The 20,851-nt window shown below is 38.6% G+C and overlaps 1 protein-coding gene across 1 annotated transcript; it reads right to left on the reverse strand.

Moving 5' to 3' along the window:
• Positions 1–2,875: 2,875 nt before the first annotated feature.
• Positions 2,876–19,791, reverse strand: LOC106091091 (SPARC). The gene is made up of 5 exons (XM_013257514.2): positions 19,617–19,791; positions 4,066–4,234; positions 3,909–3,990; positions 3,231–3,841; positions 2,876–3,150 (listed from the first exon to the last, which is right to left on the reverse strand). Exons 2-5 carry the CDS (start codon positions 4,228–4,230, stop codon positions 3,091–3,093), a joined length of 918 nt encoding a protein of 305 aa, XP_013112968.1. The 5' UTR covers positions 4,231–4,234; positions 19,617–19,791; the 3' UTR covers positions 2,876–3,090.
• Positions 19,792–20,851: the final 1,060 nt, after the last annotated feature.

Below are 20,851 nucleotides of genomic sequence, written 5' to 3' on the forward strand. Positions count from 1 at the left end.
TTCCAAAAAATTTAACTTTGCCGATAGTATCGATAGGAAAAATATAAATCGATATTTAGACAAAAAAACATTGATAGTGCCATAGATACCTCGCAAATGTCGCCAGCAATAGAAGACAATTACCACTGCTGAACACTTTTGTTTTGATGTGCTCGCCAGCATTCGCATGACATAATTACCAGGTAGTGTACCGTAAACAGCTGAGTACAATTTATTCTTGCGAAGTGCGCTATTTGTCAACGAGTTTTGGTTGTGTGTGTGTTCTATAGTTAAGAACCATAACACAAAAAACAACGAAAAATGCCTCGAACTAGTAATATACTAAAAATCAAAGTTGCACTAATCAGTAATTTTGACAGTGCACTGAATATTTTGTTGTTGGGCTGTGTTCGGAAACTCAAAAATTTGTGCAAATTTGAACAAATTTTTACTGGAAGTTGTTCGCGTACTTTATTTGCCAGCAGAACAGAGCTCGAGAGAGAGCAAATTTTGACAGTTAGAAAATAGAGAACCTGCAAATTTCTACTGGGGTTTTTTTGTCAGCAGAAATTTGCAACTTTGAACAGATGTTTTGTAAAGGTCAGCTGTTTTATGAAAAGCAGCCGTTTCATGAAAATACAAAAGCTAACGCCAAAATGGATCAATAAGGCAGAGGTAAGTAAAAATAAAAATATTGTTTATTGTTAATTAATAAATTTGTTTCATTTTTATTTACTTTTAATGAAGATTCATGGCAGCAGCTAGAGTTCAGGAGCAGAAAATTCGATAAATGAAGTTTTAATTATACCTCAAGTTGGTTGTTCTACATTATAAGGTAAGTGCAAATGTGACATTTCTGTAAATTTCTTTTTTAATGATTAAAAAACAACATAAAAAAATAAATAAAGTTAAGTTTTGTTGTATATGTTGTTCTTAAGTTAGAAAACAAAAACAAAAATACAAGTTAGCTTTTTTGTTCTAACGGTACTTTTGTCTCATAAGAAGAAATTATGACAACCAAAAAGTCTGCGTTCACTTTGTTTACTTCGAAAGTACCGTTACTTTTTATGATGCTTGTTCTTATTTTTGATCAGTTTCAGTTCATTACCATAACAAGTGATAGTTACACGTGTTTTTTAAAAAAATTAATAAATTTGGAAATATGGAAACTAAAGGAAAGGAAATATGCATATCTGAAAGAAAAATAATTATTAAGTTGTGGAAAAAAGGACAAAGCTTTAGAAATATTGCAGGGACAGTTGGAAGAACATATTCTTCTGTCCAGCGCGTAATTAATAATTACAAGAAACCGGCATTATAACTTCAAAGCCTCGGCCTGGGCGTCCAAAAAAATTATGCGTTAGAGAAGAGCGCAAAGTGATTAATATGGCAAGCAACAACTCTCGTATAACATCAAATAAAATAGTTTAAAATATTAAAACAGTGTTTAAAAAAAGCATCTGTGCCAAAACTGCCAGAAAAATATTACATAGAGCTGGATTTCATGGAAGAGTTGCTCGAAGAAAGCCGTATATTTCAGTCATAAACAGACAAAAGCAGATTGCATTCGCTAATACTTTCATCAATAACCCTCCTGAATTCTGGAAACAAATTATTTTCTCCGACGAGAGCAAATTCTGTATTTTTGGCATTAAAGGTCAGCAAATAGTGTAGCGCAAGTCCGGGACTGAGCTGGAAAAACAAAATTTAGTTGGAACTGTGAAGCACGGTGTTGGTGGAGTTATGGTGTGGGCGTGTATGGCTGTTAGAGGAGTGGGTCAATTAGAATTTATTGAGTCCAAAATGGATAAAGGGGGTTATCTCAATATTTAAAAAAAAAAAAATTTAAACCAAGAGCTGCTAAACTAGGGTTAGCAACGACATTTTGGTTCCAACAAGATAACGATCCAAAGCATACATCGGAGGTTGTTAGGTTTTGGCTTCTATACAACACTCCAAAGCAGCTTAAAACACCACCCCAATCACCAGATCTCAACCCCATTAAGCATCTTTGGGATCTATTGGAGAAAAAAATTCGTCAGCACGTTATAACCAGCAAGGAGATGTTACGAAGTGTCATGCAGGCAGAATGGGCAAAAATAACATCTGAGGAAACAGAGCAGTTGGTAAACTCCATTCCAAATAGACTAAGTGCAGTCTTAAAACAACGTGGCTATCCTACCAAATATTAGGAATATGTTAATATGTTTTTATTTTGTGTTTAAATAACTCTTTTGTTTATTTTTAATTACTGAACGCAGACATTGTGGTGCTTATATTTAATTGTTATCATATTTAAATCGCTCTAGAGTGAAAGTGGATAACAAAACTTGAGATTTTTGTTTTTGTTTTTTAATTTTAGGAATTTAATTTATTATTAGGAATTTGATTTATAATTTTATTTTGTGTTCTTTAACTAATCATATAAGTTTGTCAGGTGAACGCATACTTTATGGGGTATGTGTGTACAATTTTTGGCAGTATTGGCATTGATGACATCCTCAATGCCAAGTACTGGCAAAACGTTTTCATTATACATTCATGCTTTGTTTACGTTTTCTATTTGATGAAATTTTCAATCGGCAGATTTGACATCCTTAATGATGTTCATGGGGCCTATCCACTTTATGTTTTCGCAAGTGACCTTATCTTCTATTGGTGAACCCTGCAGATTTGCATAGAACAGCAACATACAGAAAATTTTCCACAAGTTTGATTTAAACATTTTTTTTTTCAAAATTACATTTTTGCAAAAACTTTGTCCTAATATTTTCCTAAAAAATTCCCTTATATTTTAACTTCTGTAGAAAAAATCATTCAAATCGGGTTTTCATTTATGGTCCTTACACCTCTATTATCGACTATTTTTTACAATCCAAAAAAGTTCTATGTTCAATTTGAGTTTAAAAATCTACTTTTATGTTTTATTTGAAATAAGAAGTATTACAAATTATTTGGCATTGAGTATTGAGCATTAAATTCTTAATTATCTCTGGAAATATGGCTGATTAGTTTCACATAGCTTCATAAACTGTGGTTTTGTTTCTATTAAAGATGCTACGCATAGTAGTGGCGATTGAACAACTTCCGTCGCATGATGACACAACACATTTAACCCAACAAGTGGGGCACAGTTTTTTGAATATCATCACAGCGTTCATTGAGGTCAGACTGTGATAAGAAAAAATGAAAAAAAAAAATATTTTTTTTTTAATATTCCAAAGCCAGTAGGCGAAAAGAAATGAACTTACATGTTCCAGACCAAGACAGGCACCCCACTCAATAAGGGTAATGCGATGGTCATTGTTGGGATCACAAGACTCCAAGAAGGGTGCAATACAGTGTTCCAAACTTATAAGATGAGCACGAATGGGGAAGAGTTCGTGGCGGGATACAGAACGATCGGTATCACCATCCAAATCGCACCATTTCCAGACGGCAGCATTGGACCAACGACGTGTCATATTGGTCTCAGCCTCCAATTCCATTTGCATATAATGTTCGGTAAGTTCATCACGTTCAGCCAAATCACGCATAACGTTGAAAAGCCAATCGCGCACACGTCTGGGGAAATCTTTCATTTCCTCCTCTGTGCACTCTTTGACCTGGTGACATTCACCGTAGTAGTCAATGTGCAAATGTGTGTTGGAGGGATTCAGGCATCCAGGATCTTTGGTGTCGCACAAACAACGTTGTTGATAAACTGAACAATCGGAAGGCCATGTTTCATTTTTGTTGGTGCACACACGACGGCGGGTATCAGTTTCTTCGGGACATTCTGGTATGCAAACACACTTGGCTGTAACACCTTCCAAATGGCAAACACGACCAGCACCACAGTGCATTTTTTCGCAAGGATCAACTATGAAAGAGAATTGGAATATAAATAAGGCGTTTGGTTGAAAGGCATATGGTAATTAATTGTTTACTTTCAATGACTGGGTTCACAATGTTGTTGGTATCCTGAACGAGCTTTGAGGCAATTTCGTTTTCACGCTCCACATCCTTATTCTGAAATTTAAATAGAATCAGATATTAAAGAAGATATTAAGATATTGCAAAAATCGTGTCCTCTTTTCAACTCACCAAGTTTTTCTCCTCCAATTGCCTAAGCAATTCCTCATCACTCTCATCCAAATCACCAAGATCGAAATTATCCAACAAGTCCTCATCGTCAATTTCTTCCTCTTCAGCACGAACATGTGCAAAGGCCACTAGACCCAGCAACAATAGCAGTACAGACCACTTCATGCTTCTAAAATTGAAAATATTATAAATGTAGAATGTTTAATCTTACTTTAAGTAAGTCTTGGTTTTTTTAAAACATAGATAAGGTTTAATTATCTCTGCCTCTGCCTTAGCTCTCTCTCCCTCTTTCGTTCTCGCACTCTCTCTCTGTAAATGTTCTCTCTCAAATTCATATGTATGCATGGATTTTATTTATGAATGAGGGGTATAACTTAATTCGAGAATATAGTGTAGAACACATGGCCCTTTAATTATTTCAAAATACATAAATAAAAAAATTGAGTCCGAAACTAGGCGTCTATTTTGGTAGAACTGACCTCGATTGTATAAGGTACTTTTATTTTCCCCCTTATTCCGGTTGGCGATGGCGTAGTCGAATTTCGAAATATATACAAAATGGTATTGTGGTTGTCGAAGACGAAAATTCGTTTTTAAATGGCAAAGAACCTCACGAGGGGATAACCACCGCTAAGAATTTTCGAACAGGTTTTCAGTGTCAGAGACGGACATGCTTACCTCTGCGTACGGTGGCTTCCAACAACAAACAGAGTAGTAAAACATAACAGGAAAAATGTTTATTTCTGCAAGAACCCATAACCTAATGACCAATTATAGAGGATTAGTCTCCTTGCTATCGCGTAAAGAAACTATCGAGTAAACTTAGATCTAAAAGCAATAATATAATTGGCCTATAAGTATGGCTTTAGAATTGACCAATCCACCATAGCACAAGCATAACCCAAACCTTGGTACAGAACCATGGCGAAACAATTAAAGGTGGCCTCATTTGTACAACAACCACAAATCATATGGTGCAACCCACCATTTTGCCATCAAGCTGGTCGACGGTTTGCCAATACACACGAAGAAATTTGTGTGCGTACATGAGAGAATTTGCGAGAAAAAGATGACAACAAAGAGAATGCAAACAAAAATCTGACATCTTAATACTGTCAAACCTGGCCGGCTGTTTACAGCTTTTCGCGTGAGACCACCTTGTTAAATCCGCCTTGGTACAGAACCAAGGTGGATTATTAAAGGTGACATAACGCGAACAGCTGAAAACAGCCAGGCTATTTAACGGTATTAAGATGTAAGTTCTGTGCTTACATTCGCAGCAAAACCACCACGATTTTTGCACGTTTTCTTTGTTTGTGATTCTCTTTCTCTCATTATACCTGTACACGTACACACACACGTTTCTTTGGTTGTATTGAGAACAATGTCCTTTTTGAAATAACATCTCGATGGCAAGATGGTGGATTGCACCATATGATTTGTAGTTGTTGTACAAATGAGACCACATTTCGCCATGGTACAGAACAGATCGACACCTTTCATCTAAACTTTAAATACAAAATAGCTTTCGACACTCGGATAAAAGTTAAAAATGAAAATAAGACTAAATTTGAATGGAAATCATAACACTTTGGTTTTTTTTATTAAAATATCAAACGTTGGCAAAAAAAAAAAATTTAAAATCTAATTTTAACAGATTTTGTTTGAGGTGCATTCCGCCCTTTTCATACAAATTTTAGTAAAATTTAAAATTTCCATATGTTAGGGTGAAAAGAGGCTGCGGATATTAATCCGCCCATGTCACTATGGACAAACTCCTAAACCAATAATCGACTTGTTATACGCTCTAAATGCTAAAAGAAACCTCGAAAAAGAAGATCTATGTTTGGAAGTCCGTGGTACTTACAAAATTACTAATTGCATATCACGCCCCTAAGTTGGTTCAATTCTAGTAGTATTGTATCCCCACCTTAGTGTGAAAACCGGGCAATGACATAGGAAATACTCCTACGTCTCATTATCTTCCCCACATGCCCTACACATGCTATCGCTTGCCGTATTGATTTTGCATAGGTGAGCTCGTCGTCGTAAATGTCCTGTTATGATACCGAAAGCAATACTGACATCCTGCTTACTTCCTTTAGTAATAGCCTTGTCTTCTCGCTCTTCCGTTTTGGTGTTACACAGAGATAAATGCGCGTTCGCAGCGTGGAAATAACCTCTTCAAGTCGGAGAGCGGGTCGCTTGTCTCGACTCGGAACTCGACTTCAACCCACTGTTCACACTCCGCAGCCTTGAGAATAACAACAGCCTTCAGCACCGGAATGGACCGCATGTCTTTTTACACCAATCCCATAAATAGAATCCAAAGTTCTTGTTGCTTCAACTGTATTTGTCAATCGTCCACTTCGGCTTCATTTGTCTGTTAACCTCTTGCAATAACTACATCATTTGCAGATTTGTTTGGAAACACTACATATGGCAAATTTGTATGTATGCGTCAATACACAAAATCATGGTATAAACATAAACATAATGCAGTCAGTAATCAACCAGTACAGCAATGCCCTCTGTTTTTTCCTCGGTTTCGCTAATAAAGATTAGCATCTTTATAATCATGATGCATAACAGATGGATTCGAAGAAATGTAAATACATTCGTTTGCACTATTTGTGCATACCAAAAAACAGTGGAATTTATGAACTAAAGAAAGACATTCCGAACTGGGTGGTTTGGATGGGAGACGTGATGAGCTACACACGCGGTCATGAGTGCGTAGATACGCGTTGTGGGCATGTCGCATAGATGGGCGCTTAGGTTAGGTAAGGTTGAAGGGCACGCGAAAGAGAGATCCGTGCAAGAAAGCAGTAACAACAGAAATGCGGTAACCCGGATGGACCGGGAAAACGCGCAGGGAATTTAGTTACGGAAAAAGGTGTTCACCCATTATTCTGTGTATTTCGGCAATTGTTGTAGCCACATTTTCCTGTGGAGGTGACGATCCTCGTAAAGGTCCTTTATGTGAGCGGACTTCTGCAGGCTCGTTCTGGTCCAAAGTAACGATTGCCGCGGGAACATGTTGGACATTGGTTATTTAAAGGCGCCAATAACTCCTCTTGTCATATCGAGCATCATAGGCACTCAGTATTTGTGCAAGAGCCGGTGCCGCCCAGCCTCTCACTGAGACTCTCCGCTATATACCGCTGATTGTCCGCGACTGCCATTACAGCTACTCCTTATGGAGCATTGCACTATCCTCAACTTGCGGACGCGCCCGTTAGCTTGCAGCTAAGCTTCTCGTGACGGCAATGAAACCACACAGATCGGACCTTAATGTTCCAGCCTGTGTGGTGCTCACGCCCGTTTCTAACTCCTCCTTGTTTTCGCACACCCTGCTGAAGTCCGCCTTTGCTGTGTCCAACGTCAAAGACATGCCATTGAAATGACCAAAGAAGCTTGGACTGTAAAGGGCTTACTGATTCCGTAGAATGATCTGCGCTAATCAGCGATCCATTTTTAGCTAGATCGTTGGCTGCCTCGGTCATCGCCACTCTTGATGGCGCATAACGACCCAGCAGAGCCTAACAGCTTTCCATATCATTTGAAGAAGCTCCTAGCATCTTCAAACCAGTCTCGACTTCACGTGAATGTCTCACAGATTCCTTAGCATGATCTGCGCTAATCATTGACCTATTCCTGGCCGGATAGTTGGCCGCGTCTTTCTTTGGCACTCTTGATGACCGGGACTAGGCAAAGCCTAACAGTCTTCCCCATGCTATTAAGAACCTCCTTGCATCACCTCACCAGTCCCAACTTTACGTCTTTACGTCTAGTGTTGCGCGACGTCAATTCGTTGTTGTTTTTGGCTATTTAAAGGCTCTAATAACTCGCCTTTTCATATCGAGCATCACAAGCGAACACCACTTGATATCGCTGGTTACTGGTAATAGCCTCAAATTCTCACGATCTGGATCCCCCCATAGGATTTCGCCGTCCTACCGATCGTTTCGCTGTTCCACAATGTTGCATGCGCATTCGTCGCCCACTCCCTTAACTCGGATTGCGTCGACTCGAAAGGTTTCGGGTTAACCAAGTTTATTGACGGCAGTCCTCTTGCCTACACCGCCAAATCGTCTGCCCTTTCATTTCCCCTTACTCCGTTATGACCCGGCACCCAAACGATGCGGATTTTGCCATTCTCAGAGAAGGCGTTAATTCCCTTCTTACACTGCAAGACTGTTCTTGACCTTACCGTCCTGTTTGTTATTGCTCTTATAGCCATTTTACCACCTCACGCATTCCGCGATCGCCCGGATCTCCGCCTGCAGGATCGTATTATGGTCAGGCAGTCTAAAACAGATCTCAGTCCCTAGGTTCTCAATGTAGACCCCCAGGCCCACTCTGTTCTCTAGCTTTGATTCATCCGTGCAATATGATCTTCCAGATGGCAATACTAGGGTTCCGTCAATCCAAGACTGTGCCGATGGCAACAGTGCCTCGCACTCGACTTCAAGGTTCATCTCAGGTATCCGATCGGAACCAGGTATCCCTTTCTCCAGGTTTCCTATCGTCGCCTCGATTATACCGTAATGGTATGAGCTGCTCCCATCCTCAACCCATTCTCCCATCGCCTTAAGTCTCATAGCCGCAGTGGCTGCCTCAATGGGTCGGATATCTAGAATAGTCTCTAGTGCCCTAGTGGGCGTGGTCCCCATCGCTCCGACTATGCCAAGACAACATGTTCTCTGAACCTGTTGTATGGTCCTTATGTTGCACTTTTTATCCATAGCAGTCCACCAAACTACTGAGGCGTAAGTAAGTATTGGTCTAATCACGCTCCTGTAGAGCCAGTGGACTATTCTCGGATTCAGGCCCCATTTCGTGCTCAACATCTGCGAGCCTTCTCAGTACGCTCCTGAATGTGACACTTCCAATTCAGTTTCCTGACCAAGATCACACCTAAGTATTTGACCTTGTCAGATATCAAAATCGTCTTATTGAGGAAACGTGGTGCGTTAAATTGGCCCACCTTCGTCTTTCTTGTGAACAGGCATATTTCAGTCTTCTCTGGGTTAACATTGAGACCTATGGGTCTAGCCCAGTCATATGCCATATGCAAGACCCTTTCGGCCTTTCTGCATAGCTCGTTCGGATCCTTACCCCATAGAAGTATTATAACATCGTCTGCGTAGCAGACGGGTTCAAATCCCTCCTCAGTCAGTATCCGTAATAGGTCATTTATGGTGGTCACCCATAGGAGTGGCGATTAAATGCCCCCCTGTGCCACTTTCTCCCTTATATTTATGCCTGGGACACACTATTTATTCACCTGTTCCTTAGCATATGGTTTATCCAGTCTCTATGAACCGGGCCTACCCGGTACTGGTCTAAGGATTGGATCACTGAGTCGGTCCGCACATTGTTAAAAGCCTCCTCGATGTCAATGCCTACCGCCAGTGTGTACGTTTTGGCATCGAAGGATTCTTCTATTTTATGCACAACCTTGTGCAGGGCAGTCCTACTCTTTATCATGGTGTCCACAATACGTTCCACGGTTTTGAGTAGAAAGGACGTAAGGCTTATGGGCCTGTAAGCCTTTGGTGTCGCATAACTTGCCTTGTCGGGCTTGGGTATAAACACCGCCCTTGCCTCCTGCCAAGCTTTCGGAGTATATGCAAGTCCTAGGCACGCTGTGAACATTTTGGCCAGACGAGGCGCCATATAGTCTGTAGTAACGCCGGAAATATTCCATCAGGCCCGGATGACTTAAATGGCTTTAAGCTCCTCAAGGATTCCTTCACCATAAATTCTGTTATTATAAACCTTCGATTAACGTCATTATTCCAAGATTCCGGTGTCTCTGTGAGTCCCTTCGTATCCTGTGGAAAATGGGTTTTCATCAAAAGCCTCAACATGTCCTCCGTTGTTTCTGCCCTCACTTCCATGTCGTCTAATAAAGTTTCAAATTGGACATGGGTTTTTGAGAAAAACTATTTTATCTTGGCGGCATTATTAACGCTAACGACTTGTTCGCAGAAAAGGTTCCAGAAGGCACGCTTTGCCGCTCTGGTATTCTTATTGTATTCCTTGAGCTGTGTGTAATACACATCCCGATAAACTTCCGCTTCTGCGGACCTCTTTCCCAATATTGCGATCTCCGTGGTCATCCAGGGTTTTTCTTGGCCTGATTTCCTTTTCCGAAGGGACAACTATCTTCGAAGGACCCCACCAGTGCAGTCGTAATCCTGTTGACATTTTCCTCAATGTCTTCTATGCTTGGACAATCTAAATTATCTTGCATAAATCTTCTTCTGAGTAGCCTTCCGAATTTTGTCCAGTTGGTTTTCAACTTATTCCGGAAGCTTATCGACTTCGACGCTGGCCGTGCTATTCTAAACCTAATGGTCAGAGAAAGAGTGCTCCATGGAGACCCTCCAATCCTGAACCTCATCGATTAGATTTTCCGTACATATCGTCACATCTACTACCTGCTCCCTAATCCTATAAACAAAGGTAGCGGTGTTACCAATATTAAGTATTATTAGGTCGTTAGTACTCAGGAACTCTGCCAGGGCTTGGGCCCGCTTATTAGTATTGGTACTACTCCACGAAATGTGGTGAGATTCGCATCGCACCTTATTAGTACCTCGTTTCCTGTCTGTTTTGCTTTCCTCACCAGCCGTTGCAGCCCCAATGTCGGAGAGTCGAAAGGCAGATAAAGTGATGCCATGTATGCTCCACCATCTCCCTGTCTCACCACTGTTTTCGGTATTAGCTGAGGCGTTCCCAGAAGTCTTCCAAAGTTTTTTAGACGAAAAATGAGATATTGATTACCCTATAATCCTTGGGTAAAAAGAGGCTAGGTTTCTCCCCCTACCTTTAGCCTAGCTGTAAGCACGTAGTTCAGTAAATTGCATCCGACGTGGTGAGACAGGGAGACGGTGGAGCATTATACCGCGTTGGTATGAGCTGTTTTCGGTATGAGCTGAGGCGTTTCAAGAAGTCTTCCAGAGTTTTTTAGACGAAAAATGAGATATTGATTACCCTATAATCCTTGGGTAAAAAGAGGCTAGGTTTCTCCCCCTACCTTTAGTCTAGCTGTGAGCACGTAGTTCAGTAAGACGCATTCGGAGGAGGAGGACTCATTTACAAGCTCTATCGATTCTCAAAAACAGACCTTTGAGAACCTATTAGACGATAAGTGCTTGCTTCCAACTCTTTTCATCTCTATCTCGTCTCTTGGTCTGATCGGAGGAGTCACACTTTTTTTTACCTTCTCTTCCTTCCATAAGCCAAATTGACCTTCGAATGGTCTCAGCTATACGATATGTCTACCCACTTAACCTAAACGTTTCAAAAACTTTCGTAACAAGACCGCTCACTCCGATCAGAGTTTCTTAATCCTTAATGGACAAAATATGTATTGAACTGCAAAATTGTTTTGAATTGTGCTTTGATTTTCACCTAAACGATGAGCCTACCCATTTAACCTAAACCTTTCAAAAACTTTTATAAATTGACCCCTCACTCCGAACTGAGTTCCTTAACCCTTAATGGACAAAATATTGTGTTGCCCAAAACGTAATTGTCGGTAATATAGTAGTAATATAGTCGGCGTTGACAAATTTTTTCAACGGCTTGTGATTCTGTAATTGCATTCTTTCTTCTGTCAGTTATCAGCTGTTACTTTTAGCTTGCTTTAGAAAAAAAAAGTGCGCGAAATTTTGTTTACATTTGTTTGTTTGGCGTCAATTTTAATATGGGTACCACATGTATTGAAAGAAATTCATTTAACAAACCGAATCAACGCTTGTGATATGCACCTTAAACGCAATGAATTCGATCCGTTTTTAAAACGAATCATAACTGGAGTTGAAAAATGGATTGTTTACAACAACGTTAGTCGAAAACGATCATGGTCCAAGCATGGTGAACCAGCTCAAACCACTTCAAAGGCTGATATCCACCAAAAGAAGGTTATGCTGTCTGTTTGGTGGGATTGGAAGGGTGTGGTATATTTTGAGCTGCTTCCAAGGAACCAAACGATGAATTCGGATGTTTACTGTCAACAATTGGACAAATTGAATACAGCCATCAAGGTGAAGCGACCAGAATTGGTCAATCGTAAAGGTGTCATATTCCACCAGGACAACGCTAGACCGCACACATCTTTGGTCACTCGCCAAAAACTGAGTGAGCTTGGCTGGGAACTTTTGATGCATCCACCATATAGCCCTGACCTTGCACCATCAGACTACCATTTATTTCGATCTTTGCAGAACTCTATAAATGGTAAAACTTTCGGCAATGATGAGGTTATAAAATCGCACTTGGTTCAGTTTTTTGCAGATAAAGGCCAGAAGTTCTATGAGCGTGGAATACTAAATTTGCCAGGAAGATGGCAAAAGGTTATCGAACAAAATTGCAATTATGTATTTGATTAAAGTTCATTCTAAGCTTTATTAAAAATGCATTTACTTTCTTTTAAAATATCCGCAATTACTTTTTAGGCAACCCAATAAGTATTCAACTGAAAAACTGTTTTGAATTGTGCTTTGATTTTCAGAGTCTTATCCATTGGTAAGCAGTGTACCATTGCTTGTTTACTTATCACCACAGCCAGAGTAGTTTATGCGAGAATATTTGCACTTCTCTGTACATGTGATGAGATCAGAGCGAATTAAAACAAAGATTTCTTGGAAATCAAACAGAGAAATGAGAACAATTCTCATATATGAAAGAAAAATAAAAAAAAAAAATAAATAAAAAACAAGAGTTTATGAGGAACACATTAGAAAATGAGGCACATACAGCATCGTTTATGTCCGTCCTTCCATCCGTCCAATACCAATGGCCGTGTGGTGTATGGTGCGGTATACAATTTCAATTATTTTGTTAGTAACGGAAACAACAAATATGCTGTAGAGATGTATGTATTGTATACATAGAATGTATGAATATTTTGGTTTTTTGTATTAATTTCAACTGATAAGTCCTGCTTGTATTAATATTAGAAGATAAGCCGAGTTTTGTTTTAACCAGCCATGACTTATTTTTACTTTGTATTTAATTTCATATGACAATTCCATTTGCATTGCTTTTGTTTTCCCTCTGGCCGTTTCAATTCCATGAGAGACATACATTAAGGTCAATATATGGTCTTATCGTTGGCGGTACTTGGTCATTAATGTTAAACGTTTTTTGCTATTTCAGGGACACGACACACATAATTGTCGTACTCGTTTCAAAATTATGTGTATTTTTTTCTTTGCAGTTTCGTGGTTTCGCGTGATGATCACATATAAATGTTCCATGCTTTATGAATCGGTTTCATTTTTTGTTTTTCACCAGAAAATTTCCTAAATATCAGCGGACACATATTGTCATCACATGTTGGGTTTATGTTTCGTTTATTTTATTGAGACTCGTTTTTGTAGGTTTGAGGAAAACTGTGATGGTTCATGGTAGTATTCTATTTATTCGATACTAGATTTTTATTCAAAATTTAGTTAAGGAAATTTGATTTTCATAGAAAATTAGCTGGTCCGGTGGCCTCCGGTACGGCCCCCATTTGACATGGTCCAAATTTGAAAATAATTTGTATTCGTATTTAACTCTCAAATGTCCCTTTGGGGCATAATTTTGGGGTGTGCTGACCCCCCGAGAATCGACCCATAGTTTTGTATATATTTTGTATTCTACTATTGTCCAGTTCGATGTACATGTCCATTTGGGACGGGCTCCCCGAAACTTGGTGCAAATTGTTACATCAAGTTCGTGCTCTTCTTTTAAATACCTTCCTGGGTTTCAACCCATATTGTCCCAATCGGTAAACATGTCCGTTTGTGTGGGGTTAGGGGAAGCGCATCATCACTATTATTTGACCCCAAATTTTTATACCAATTTTGTGTTTATGGATTAACATAAGGAGGCATTCAAAATTTCGCTTATATCAATGCACCAATCTCCGAGATCTGGCTTTTTTGAAACAAGGGTTAAGGGTTCACCCCCCTCGCGGATATCGCGCGGAAATCGCAAAACTCAATCCCCTTTTTTCACCGGGGGGTCAAACTCTACCATCTGTGGAAATTTCATGAAAATCGGATATCGCACAATAAAGTACCCAATTTTCACCAAGGGAACATCTATGAATATTTCATGAAAATCGGCTTAGACCTTTTTTCAATCTATACAGAACAAACAAACAAGGCGCAACACATTTATTTTTATATAATAGACTAGCTGAGCCCGACCCGCTCTGCTACGCTCGATAATGATATGTTGGAGAAAAGTACTCTTAATTTGGAAATTTCTGCCTAATTTGAAAATTTATTCCAACTTTCCTGTGGATTTTTCTACTCTCAAATACCGCTTATTTAACCCCCAATAAGTAAAAGTCCTGTTTAAGGTTGTGGTGTATACCCAAGAGACTTGGTGCTCTACTTCCGAAGACTTCATTTTAGATCCATACTGCCATGGTCGGTAAATATGTCCAATTTGAGGGGTATTTAGGTGTTAGTCCCACAATTGGATATCAGATTTGCTATCTACTCTCAAATACCTTTAGTTTGATACTTATATTGTAGTAATTGGTCTATAAATCCGTTTGGCGGGTTTTGGGGTTGGGCGGCCCTCCTAGGCATTTTACCCATACTAGGTATTTCTACCCATCTCCGAGATCTGGTGTTTTTGAAAACTATTATTAAGGCCCGTCTTAGAGTGAGAAAGTTAAAAAACGAGTAAAAAGGCGTTAAGTTCGGCCAGGCCAAACTTTGGATACCCACCACCTTGGGTATATATGTAAACCTCCTTTTGTCGAAATCCGGTGAAAAATGCATACTTTATGCCCCATAGCAGCTATATCGAAATATGTTCCGATTTGGACCAAATAATAATAATAACAATTCATTGTTGAATTGTGTTTGGTCTTTTTAGTAGCTATATCTAAAAATACACCTATCTGAACCATATAAGACAGGGATGTCGAAAAGCCTTGCACAACTTACTTTCCTAAATTTCGGCGAAATCGGACAATAAATGCGTATTTTATGGCCCCAAATCCTCAAATCGAGAGATCGATCGATATGGCAGCTATACCCAAATCTGGACCGATTTGAGCCAAATTGACGAAGAATGCCGAAAAGCCTAAAACAAATCGCTGTCCCAAATATTGGCAAAATCAGACAATAAATGCGCTTTTTATGGGCCCAAAACCTTAAATGGAGAGATCGGTCAATACAGCAGCTTTATCCAAATCTGGACTGATATAAGCCAAATTGAAGAAGTATGTCGAAGGGCCTAACACAAATCCCTGTCCCAAATTTTGGCAAAATCAGACAATAAATGCGCCTATTATGGGCGAAAGACCTTAAATCGAGAGATCGGTCTATATGGCAGATATATCCAAATCTGGACCGATCTGAGCCAAATTGAAGAAGTATGTCGAAGGGCCTAACACAAATCGCTGTCCCAAATATTGGCAAAATCAGATAATAAATGCGCCTTTTATGGGCGAAAGACCTTAAATCGAGAGATCGGTCTATATGGCAGATATATCCAAATCTGGACCCGTCTAAGCCAAATTGAAAAAGTATGTCGAAGGGCCTAACGCAAATCGCTGTACCAAAATTTGTCCCAAATCGGACAATAAATGCGCCTTTTATGTAATAGGCAGCTATATTCAAATCTGGACCGATTTGGTCCAAATTGAAGAAGGATATCTGAGGGCCTAACACAACTCACTGTCCTAAATTTCAGCAAAATTGGATAATAAATGTGGCTTTTATGAGCATAAGACCCTAAATCGGCGGATCGGTCTGTATGGCAGCTATAGCCAAATTGAAGAAGAATTTCGAAGGGCCTACCGAAACTCACTGTCCCAAATTTCAGCAAAATCGGAAAATAAATGTGGCTTTTATTGGCCTAAGACTCTAATCGGGGGATCAGTCTACATGGGGGCTATATCCAAATCTGAACCGATCTGTGCCAAATTGAAGAAACATGTCGAGGGGCCTAACACAACTCACTGTCCCAAATTTCAGCAAAATCGGATAATAAATGTGGCTTTTATTGGCCTAAGACCCTAAATCGGGGGATCGGTCTATATGGGGGTTATATGAAAATATAGTCCGATTTAGCCCATCTTCGAACTGAACCTGCTTATAGACAAAAAAAAAAAAGAATCTGTCCAAAGTTTCAGCGCAATATATCTATTTTTAAAGACTGTAGCGTGATTTCAACAGACAGACGCACAGACGGACGGACATGGCTAGATCGTCTTAGATTTTTACGAAAGAACTAATTTGCCAGTCTATGTATCTGATGTGGTGGCGAAAGTTCTTATTATTAAACCATGTAAAACTTTTAAACAAAAAAGTATTGCCCAGCAGCACGTCGTTTGGTCTTGTCTATCGATGAGCTAAAAATGGTTGCAATCTTAACCTTAAGGTTTGCAACTCTTCCTATCACGCTGAAAGTCATAATTTTTGGGGTATGGCGGCCAACATTTATTTGTGTTCCCATACATTTATTAAATCAAACAGTGTCCTGTTAGGTCATTATGATTGATCGGTTGTTTCGGGGTGAGGTGGTCCGCTAGATATATGAATAGAATGAATATATCAGATTCGTAGTCCACAACCTTATACCTTTAATTTAACCCCATATGGTCATGATTGGTGTATGCAGCCGTTTGGTGGAGGGTGTCTATATGAGGGTTGTGCGACACACTCCATCTGCCGCTTGAGCACATATTTGAATGACGCACTCTACTGAAAAATATCTATCATTTGATCCCCCATTGTTTTAAAACGTCAAATGATCTATTGGAGGCGATTTTTAAAGGTAAAGCGCCACCTAGATTCTTGGACACAAAGATTAATGTCTTATTCATAATCAACTCCCAAATACCTTTCATTTGTGTCTTATATAGCCATGGTCGAGTTGGGAGCCTTTAGGGAGTGGGGCGATCCGCAAATACTTAGACATAATTTTTTATGCCATATTCGTAATCTTCTCCCGAATACCTTTCATTTTAGTCCCATATTGATTTGTACGTACAATATGTTTGTTTGATGATCTTTTAGGCTTGGAATGGCTCCTGGGTTCCTTGATCCTAACATTACCATATTCGTATTCTACTCTCCAATACCTTTCATTTGATATCCATATTGTCCCAATCGGTCTACCTTGATTTTGGGTGGTGTTTTTGGGGTAACGGGAGAGTGTCCGCCCCCTTCCAATATCAAAAAATTACAATATATAGCCTATTCCTCCTTCCTTACCATATTCGTAATCTACTCACGAATACATTTCATGCGAGTCCCATATTGTCATTGTCGTCCAATATGCCTATTTAAAGGGGTTTTAGGGTCGGGGCATCCCCCTAGGTACTTGGAATATATATTGTCAATATTGTCCCGATGGGTCCATAAACAAACTAACAAACAAACACAAATTTATTTATATATATATATATATATATATATATATATAGATTTTGTCTTCTGAGCTTCACCAAATAGGGGGAATTGCATTGGGAAATGGACAAGGCAATAGCTATAGATATATAATATATAGAGAACTTGTTGGACGAATATACCATAATGGTCGTGGTAAACATTCAACACAGTTTGTATTCGTCTAGATCTTACATTTGGTATTCTGTAAGCGAGTAAGGAATAATTTTTTTTACAATATTATATATTGGTTATTATTTTTTAGTATTACGATAGCATTAAAATTTTGTAATTTCTGGACCTTGAATTTTTTATACAAGGAAAAATTTTAATTGAAGACCACATATCGAAAATCAATATCAATTGCAACGATACATGTGTAAAAACATTAATAGAAATTTATAGCTTTAGACGACGTCGCGTTTTGTTCATTAAATCGTCTATGTAAAAAAACAACAATCAAGGAAGAATATAAAGAAGCCGTCGCTACATATTAAAAGTTAGCTTTGGAAAATACACCGAGAAAAATATCACGCAAAGTGCAATTTGTTTGCTAAATGGGGTTTCAGGGCAAAACAAAATGCATCGCCCATTTTGGCAATGTCAAAACTATTGGGTTGCCCAAAAAGTAATTGCGGATTTTTTAAAAGAAAGTAAATGCATTTTAAATAAAACTTAGAATGAACTTTAATCAAATATACTTTTTTTACACTTTTTTTCTAAAGCAAGCTAAAAGTAACAGCTAATAACTGACAGAAGAAAGAATGCAATTACAGAGTCACAAGCTGTGAAAAAATTTTTCAACGCCGACTATATTACCTACAATTACTTTTTGGGCAACCCAATACTTAAGGTTTGATATTTAAGAATAAGCAGAATAAAAAATACCTTCCCAAATCAAATCAAGTTCAAATCCTCGTATTTTTAATCTGAATTCGTTATTCACCCCGCACAATAAGACAATAAGAGGACAACCAAACCAAAGACACCAAATTTTAGGATTTTTAGAATTAGAATGGAATTCTCTATTTGGGTCATTTGAGAGAGCAAGCCAATACATGGGAAGGAGCCAAACTCCTGCTAATTACATTCGTGCAGCTTGCAACTCGCTTTTTGACCAACACAGATCAATAGTTGGCTTACCAGAACCTTGTTTAGTTGGAAAATCTGTTTGAGTGATGAAGCACATTTTCTGGTTTTCTGTAAAAACCCTCACAGACCACATCATGAATGCCCAATGAACGCCTTGTTGTTTCTACGCCATCTACATTTTTGAAACATACATCTTCAAAAATCAAGAAAATTACAGAATTCAGCAGGGTTCGTGCAAATTGACTTCAAAAGGATATCTATGGAACGATTTAACTTTCGCCCAGAAACATAGCAGAGAAATTAAAAAGGCGCATCTTTAATTCCTTAATTTTAATGAATGAATTATATTGGGTTGCCCAAAAAGTAATTGCGGATTTTTCATATAGTCGGCGTTGACAAATTTATTCACAGCTTGTGACTCTGTAATTGCATTCTTTCTTCTGTTAGTTATCAGCTGTTACTTTTAGCCTGCTTTAGAAAAAAAGTGTAAAAAAAGTATATTTGATTAAAGTTCATTCTAAGTTTTATTAAAAATGCATTTACTTTCTTTTAAAAAATCCGCAATTACTTTTTGGGCAACCCAATAACTATAATAGAATAAGGCAAACTATTTGGTTGAATGAAATAACTAAAAATTTTGCTTTCAATAAACGACATCATCTGTGGTGTCGTTTGTTACATTTTGCACTGTGTATCTATTCATTAAATTTGTTCTCGCAATTGATATGATTGTTGGCCTTGCATACAACAATAAATTATGCACTTGGCTAAAGAGTGCCACAAAGTACTTCAAACAGTACGAAGCAAAGAGTTCAATTAACTTTAGAAAACTGAAATCTGAGATTTTCAAAACAAAAACAAAAATGGAGAAAGCCACTAAACAAATTGCTGGAACTGTTAAATTCAAAGTCCTCAAAAGAATTTCAAACGTAAGACTTTAAGCAATATCGATTAAAAGAATTTGAAGTTTTTTTTTCTGTAAAAACAATTTTGGACTCCAGTTTCGTTCAATAGAATCAATAATGATATTCCATTACTTACACTATGGCTAAAAATAATTTCGTTCAAATTGATGTTCAAAACACAACACAACAAATAAACAAACAGGAAAAAAAACTATGCAGTCATACACCAGAGCGTATGAGGGGCGAAAGATAAACCGACGAACACAACACGAACTATGTGATCCGACCAACAGAATGAAACTGAATTGGGGGAAACAATGGTCAGTTGCCGAGAGCATGGAAAGATGTGGCTCCAGTAGAATTGCAATCGACTGTGTATTGGTGGCATAAGACCGACGGGCAGAAATTATACGAGTACAGTTATTTAGAGGAGACTAAAATTGAAAAGAAAAGAGAGCATTTGGGATAATGTTGAAAATGACGTGTATGTATTGTATATTCGTTTTTTGTGCAACTAGTGATTAAATGCAACAGCTACATATAAGACGCAAGCAATATCATGTAGGAAGCCTGGATCCCCAATTTCTTAAACCGCAAGTAAAGGGTGTTGAGCCAGGGATGATAATTTTGATACTTTGGTAGTTTTTGTGATGCTTTTTATACCCACCACCATAGGATGGGGGTATGCTAATCTAGTCATTCTGTTTGTAACACCTCGAAATATTGATCTAGGACCCCATAAAGTATGTATAAGGTCTGTTCGCGTACTTTTTCAGTAAAAACTTGCAGAAGAGTAAGCACAGCCTTTACTCTTTTTGGCTATTTATTTGATTAAAGCAGCTGGTTTCATAAAACAGCTGTTCAATGCTGCAAATTTCTGCTGGGAAAAAAACCTCCAGTAGAAATTTGTAAGCTCTCACTTAGCAAACTTTTAAAATTTTGCTCGTTCTCACGCACTCTCCCGCTCTCTTTTGCTGGCAAACAAAGTACGCGAATGACTTCCGGTAACAATTTGTGCTAATTTGTACAAATTTTTGAGTTCCCGAACACACTTATATTCCTGATCGTCTCGAAATTCTGATTCGATGTCTGTCCTTCTGTCGAAATCACTATAACGGTCGAACGCGTAGAGCTAGCCGCTTGAAATTTTTCACAGATATTTCTTATTGATGTAGGTCGTAGGGGATTGGAAATGGTTCAGATTTGGATATAGCTCCCATATAAACCGATCTCCTGATTTGACTTCTTGAGCCCATGGAAGCCTCAATTTTTGTCCAATTTAGCTGAAATTTTGCACATAGTGTATGGTTTAAATCTGTGTATAGCCTGATATATTGTAGATTCCATATAAACCGATCTTCTGATTTGACT

Source organism: Stomoxys calcitrans, chromosome 2 (assembly GCF_963082655.1).
Source record: "Stomoxys calcitrans chromosome 2, idStoCalc2.1, whole genome shotgun sequence".
Taxonomy (NCBI): domain Eukaryota; kingdom Metazoa; phylum Arthropoda; class Insecta; order Diptera; family Muscidae; genus Stomoxys; species Stomoxys calcitrans.

What these genes read in the sequence shown, in the direction of transcription:
- LOC106091091 (XM_013257514.2), bottom strand. Translation starts at nt 4,230, where the DNA reads ATGAAGTGGTCTGTACTGCTATTGTTGCTGGGTCTAGTGGCCTTTGCA. An exon ending in AATTGGAGGAGAAAAACTTG is followed by an intron (nt 3,991 to 4,065) that starts GTGAGTTGAAAA and finishes TTTAAATTTCAG; the next exon opens with AATAAGGATGTGGAGCGTGA. An exon ending in TGTGAACCCAGTCATTGAAA is followed by an intron (nt 3,842 to 3,908) that starts GTAAACAATTAA and finishes TCTCTTTCATAG; the next exon opens with TTGATCCTTGCGAAAAAATG.